Source organism: Austrofundulus limnaeus, unplaced genomic scaffold, assembly GCF_001266775.1.
Source record: "Austrofundulus limnaeus strain Quisiro unplaced genomic scaffold, Austrofundulus_limnaeus-1.0 Scaffold78, whole genome shotgun sequence".
Lineage (NCBI taxonomy): Eukaryota > Metazoa > Chordata > Actinopteri > Cyprinodontiformes > Rivulidae > Austrofundulus > Austrofundulus limnaeus.
Genome location: NW_013952480.1, coordinates 877,509 through 883,800, shown reverse-complemented (window position 1 = coordinate 883,800; position 6,292 = coordinate 877,509). Strand labels below are relative to the sequence as shown.

Below are 6,292 nucleotides of genomic sequence, written 5' to 3'. Positions count from 1 at the left end.
GTGTGTGTGTGTGTGTGTGTGTGTGTGTGTGTGTGTGTGTGTGAATAAGTGGAAATTCCCCTTTTAGTTAAATACAAAACATCAGAGAATACGAATAAAAACCTTTGTTTAAATCTGGAATTCATATTCAGAATCTCAGTGTGAACTTTTTCATATTCCCTGCAAAAATGCAATGTGAATGCTTATTGTTGAAAGATTTTTGCTGAAAGTAGCTGAAGTCAAGTAAAAGTAGCTAAAATTGGCAAAGAGAAGCTAAATTAGCAGAAACTAGTTGACATTAGCAGCCAAATGGTGAAATTAGAGAGAGAAAAAATAGAAAAAGAAGAAAAGAAGTATAAAAAGTTGCAATTAGTTGTAAAATTGCTAAAACAGTTGAAATTAATTGAAAAAGCTAAAATGTAGCTGAAAAGGGAAAAATTAGCACAAATAAAAGGAAAGGGCACATTCGCTGAATTAAGCAGTAAGAAGCTGAAACATCACAAAAAGTTGAAATAAAGCCAAAATTAGCTGAAAATAAGTAGTTAAAAATGCAGCTGAAATTACTAGAAAGCAGCTGAAAGAAGCACAAAAAGATTAAATTAGCTGAAAGAAAAGTATAACCAGTTGGAATGAGAATAGCTGAAAGATGCAGAAGGAGAGATAAATAAAAGAAGAAATAATAGCAAAAAAGAAGCTTTAAGAAGCCAAAATTAKCACAAAGAAGCAGAACACAAGGTAAAAAAACAGGAACGTTTTGAAGGGTATTGTTTGTTCATAATGGCTCCATTCATTTTTAATGAGAAAAAATGGAAGCAAAAGCTAAATATCTCACAAAGTATTGCTGAAATACCAAAGGCCATAGCTGGATTATTCTCAAGGAGCTGAACATTTTGATATACTCTATAAATTGTTGAAATAGCACAAAAATTGTGGTACAAGATAAATGCCGAAAAAAGTATGGCAGATAAATGGATCATCTCAGTAGAATTATGACGAGCTTTAACTTCTGACACCTCAAATGTCCTGCAGTTACCCTGTATGTGTACATGAATATGTATGCTCATGTTCCTGGGCATGAGTATGATTTAGACTAAATGTGGGAGGAACTCCACCCAGTTGAGTCAAACAAAGAAACCTTCTAACCATTACCAGACTGCATTTTGACACAAACTGCTCTAACAACCTCACACACACGTTCACTTTGCCTTTAAAGCTGAGGATTTATTGCTCCAAAAAATAATGAGCAACTTTTTTTTCCAGTGGGGAAAAAATATTTAAAACTTTTCKTTCTCTGCTGTGTTGTCTTCCATCGCTTCTACACAAAGCCTCGTTTTGCTTCATCAAATAAATCTTATATTCAGTTTCTGTACAACTAACCCACCCACAATCACTGACACGACATATTAGTCACATTATTAGGGATTTTTTTACTTCTTTGTATAATGCAAATTGATACAATGCTCCATAAAAAAGTAGAAAACATAATAATTGTTATACAAAATGTTGTTTTCCCCTGCCAACCAGCAGCCATCATTACATTCTGTACAAATAKAAGACAATATTATGTCTGCGGAATCAGTATTAGCACCATATTTGAAATCAGTGGTACATCATTCATATGTGTACAAAAACAACAAAAAAAAGTAAAGTAAAGAAAAGAAAAAGTCACATGTTTAGAGGCATTTGCAGGTGTGAGGAAATGAAAGAGGAAAGGCTCCAATGAGGAAGGCGAGGTCAAAGGAACTGGACTTCCTCTGGAGTCTGAAATGATAGTGAGTTCAGCTACTTTGAAAAAAAAGGCTTCAGATTTTGTTTCCTGTAAYAAAGCCAAGTTCAGGATGTGTTTCTTGAGCGTTTCAGTTAAGAGAACTAGATATTCTAAAAGCTGAAGCAAAGATGGAAACTGACTCTAATTTACATATATTAGTTTCAAGGCAGCACAGTGGTAACATGTTCAGGTTTGAGTGAGTTTCTCTGGGTTTTAGTCGGAGAATCTCTGCATGCTGCCGTCCCTGCGAGCGCCACAGCTGTCCAGAAAGCGATCGCAGGGAAACTCGATGAGATCTCCTTCCTCCAGCGGCGCGAGTCGCGACGGCCGACTGCTCTGGTAGCTGGTGAAGTCTGTGGACATGGAGGTCGAGGCCATGCCGGGGCGGAATGGCCTCCTCGTGGAGTACATGTGACGCACATGTACGGCTGACTTCCTCTTCTGCAGCCTCCGCCTGAGGCTCCGCCCCACCCAGACCCCAGTGATGACCAGCAGCAGCACGCCGTTCCCCACCAGCGTCGCCACCGTCACCAGCTGGAGGTCGGAGGTCAGGGTGGCATTGCTGCGGCCCTCCTCCTCGGGGAGGGTGACTAGCCCCCCGCAGTGGTCCCGAGGCGCCACTTGGCACACGGATCCTCCCACCACTCCTTCTACGCAGACCATGTAGGTCACCCCTGGGGTGAGCTCTCGAAGGGTTACGGCGCGGGACGAACCGGGGGCGTAGACGTAGCGCGGGAAACGATCCGGGTTGCCAAATCGGTCAAACAGAATTCGAAAGTGGACTTCGTGAAGGGCCATCCTGGGTCCCGACGTGTAGCGGTGGTGAGCCCTGGTGGTCCAGTAGACAGTGACGGTGGTAGACGTCACTTCATCCACGGACACGTTAGTGATGAAATGGCGATTGAACACACAAGGATCTGTGATCACAGGTAGAGCCTCCTCCTGGGCTGACCTCAAAAGATCAAACTTTTCCTTGGACTGGACCGGAGAACTGGTACTGGACCACATGCTTGTTTCATGACTTGGATTGGAAGTTGTTGATGGATTCGTCTTTGCAGGAATCTTGGACCTGCGTCTTCCTTTGGGACGTTTAGCAGCAGACTCTGCAGAACGATGCTCTGTTTTTGCTTCTTTTAGAAAAGACAAAGGTTTTGCACCCTCTTGGTCTTCCTGGATATCTTGTCCCGCTCTTTTCCTTTTCTCTCCTTCTCTTCTCATTGTTCCACCCCTGCTCCCTTGTCCCAAACCTTCTGTTCGATTTCTCTCACCAGTTTTCTCTTCGTCATCCAGTGGGTACAGCGCTCCTCTTTTCTCTGCCTCCACCTTCACCAGCACGCCCCCTCCCCGGCTCTCCTCGGGGCCGGCTCCACTCGTGCAGGAATGGCTCCAGTTCCCTCGGGGCTGCAGCTGGGAGCTGTTCACATAGTCCAGATACTTCCCCCTCAGAGTTACAGGGTGGTGGCATTGCACCGACGCAGCCAACAGTTTGCCCCGAGAATGAGCTGTAATCATCCATCTCTTCAGCTCCTCCAGGCGACAGTCGCAGGTCCAGTTGTTGCCCCGGAGATCCAAGTCATAAAGCACATTGTTCAGGGCAAAAATACCCCCTGACAGACTGGTGAGGACGTTGTTGCTCAGCTTCAGCACCTTCAGATACTTCAGTTTGGAAAAGGCCGAAGAGTTCACGTTGGCGATTCGATTGCGACTGAAGTCCAGTCGCTCGATGCGCACCAGAGGGTCCAGGAGACCGGTGGGGACTTCCTCCAACTTGTTGCCATCAATCAGAAGCTCCCTGAGGCTCGACAGTCCCTTCAGGGCCTCGCTGTCCAAACGAGAGATCCTGTTGTTGCTGAGGGAAAGCTTGGTCAGCCTTTTGAGATTCTGGAAGACGTGGTTTCCGACGTGTTGTATCTCATTCTCGGACAGCAGCAACGTTGTAAGAGCTCTGAGCTGAGAGAACGTGAGAACATTGGTGACGGCGGACTGCTTGTTGTGGGCCAGGTTCAGGAAGCGCAGCTGGGACAGTTTGGAAAAAGCATCTCTGTGGACATGTTGCACTTTGTTGTGTTCCAGGTGGAGATAATGCAGACTGGTTAAACTTCTAAAAACAGAATCTTGCAGAACATCTATGGAGTTGCCATCCAGGCGCAGTTTTACCAGATTCTCCAAGTTGCAGAAGATCTCTGGTGTGATTTTCTTCAGGGCATTGTTGTTCCCATAGAGAACAGCTAGTTTCCTCAGGGGCTGTAAGGTCCCAGCAGCTACATCTGTTAACAGATTATGACCCAGAAACAGCTCCTCCAGCTGGGACAGTTTCTCAAACGCCTTTGGGTGAATATCTGATATTTGATTGAACTGCAAGTTCAGCCTGATGAGGCGACCATACCGTGAGAAATCGGAGGCAGAGATGTTGGCGATGAAGTTCCCCGCGAGGTTGAAGATCAGCGCGTCATCGGAGCTGGGAGCTGGTTTGGACACGGCGCGCAGCCCGCGGTTGGCGCACAGGAGTTGCTGCGGGTGCGCACAGTCGCAGCGTTCGGGGCAGAAGTCTGTCACCGGCGAGACAGACGGCGGAAGCAGCAGGAAAAAGCAGAGCCCCAGCAGGACGCGGCGCGTATCCATGTCCGGAGCGCGGCTGGAACAAGCGCCGAGGCGTTCATTCGGATTTGTGACGTTCAGGTGCAGTCTCCTCCGTCACGCTGCACAGCTCCATGGTTTGTCGTTAGAACGCTGCTCACCTCATGGCTGCACCGCTGAGCGGCGGGTTAATTGGTCCAATGCGCTCTGAGGCTGGATGAGGAAACGATCACCTCCTGAATCCCCCTCATGTGGTCATCTGCTGTGAACACACACACAGACGAGCACACTCACGCTCACACACACAACACACACACAACGAAGAAGTCCCTCCCMCGCAACTCTGTGACCCTGCCACAACCAGATGTGCACGTTTGACGCACGACATAAAACGCGCGCAACTCTCCACTTTGACCGAGTTCTGTGCGCGCCCCCGCAGCCACCGTGGGGGATCAGATTCCTGGTGTGCACACACGAGAACATGTCCTTTCCACAGGATCCCAAAGAAACACTGGGAATCTTTTTTTTAAACAGTATTATTAGACAAGGCAAAACACTATCGCCCACCTTGTGCCTGCGTTTTTGTGAAAGTTACCAAAATACTTTGGGAACATGAAACTCAAAATAGCCACAAACATGAATGGCCATAACTCCGTCAATCTGACAGATTTTGAGCAATAATAATAATAATAATAAAAGAAATGGTATGATAAAAGCTGAGTCCTCCCCAACACACACTGCAACAAAAATAAGTTACAAAAACTAAATTATAGTCTGAATATTCTCAAATTAAGTGAAATAATCTGCCAGCGCAGTAAGATTATTGCACTTGGTAAATTATTTTGAAATAATAATAATAATAAAATTAAATCCAGGCTAACAAGATTAATAATCTAACACATTCGTGACAAAAGATCAACAATACTTTCTGGCAGGATATGAGATGGGAAAACTTGATTAGATGGACATTTTTTGCAGTGCACAACCAAGCTCCAACTTATCTTGCGAGACCTTTGCTTAAAACTATGCCATTAACAATAGGAGTTAACCCTGTTTGTTAGCAAAATATCTCATGAACCACTTCACGGGTTTTACTGAAACGCTCAGAAACTAATCTTTAGCCTCACATTAACAACTGATTAACTTTATGAGTCAATCCAATACAAGATGGCCACCACAGCTAATTCATCTCAGCCTTTACAAATATAAACATAACTCAGCAAATGCACAGATAATGAGCTAAAACTCGGTATCATGGTAGTTGACAGACATTCTTAACATATAATACAGATCACTTGAGCTCTCACCATATGATATAAAATCCATTCACTTGTTCTGCATGCTCCTTGTTTCAGCATCATCTTCAAGCCAACTTGTAATTTGTTCTTGTATTAATTTGCCTTGTTTGTTACAGATCAAGAGTCCATGTAAAGTCATGTCAGAGAGGTGCCAAAACTGAATTGTCTCAAACACAACTGGGTCAGTGGTGTCTGTATTTAGTGCCAAGTTATATACAAAAAAAATTCAGACCTCTACATGAAGGTTTCTGGATATTTTTAAGCATGTAATATCACTATCAAAATCCCTGCATTTATGGCAAACATGAGGTCTGCATGCACCAAAGCCTGCACAAAACAAATACAGATTAAGTGATTTTGATCATGCTGTGGAACATTACTGAACTGATCCAGCTGATTCTGATTTAGCAGGAAATTAGCAAAAGGAAAAAAATTGAGTGTTTCCAAAAGTTCATAATTAGGGCACGGAAAGGCCAAAGCTTTAGGCACAAAAACTGATCAGCTGACTTGTGTTTGAGGCATAACTATAGAAACACTGGTGTGTTTACAGAGTGTGTCCCTGTGATAGAGTTTTATTGGACTTATTAAACTTCTTAAGGTGTTTCAAATAAAGTCTTGAGGTACGTGACAAATTTATTATTCATCATGGCGTGTCCACAGACTCTCTTAA

General features: G+C 44.2%; 1 protein-coding gene across 1 annotated transcript; it reads right to left on the bottom strand.

The window, feature by feature from the left end:
- Positions 1-1,657: 1,657 nt before the first annotated feature.
- Positions 1,658-4,577, bottom strand: tril (TLR4 interactor with leucine-rich repeats). Its single transcript, XM_014011201.1, has one exon. It carries the CDS (start codon positions 4,367-4,369, stop codon positions 1,961-1,963), a length of 2,409 nt encoding a protein of 802 aa, XP_013866655.1. The 5' UTR covers positions 4,370-4,577; the 3' UTR covers positions 1,658-1,960.
- Positions 4,578-6,292: the final 1,715 nt, after the last annotated feature.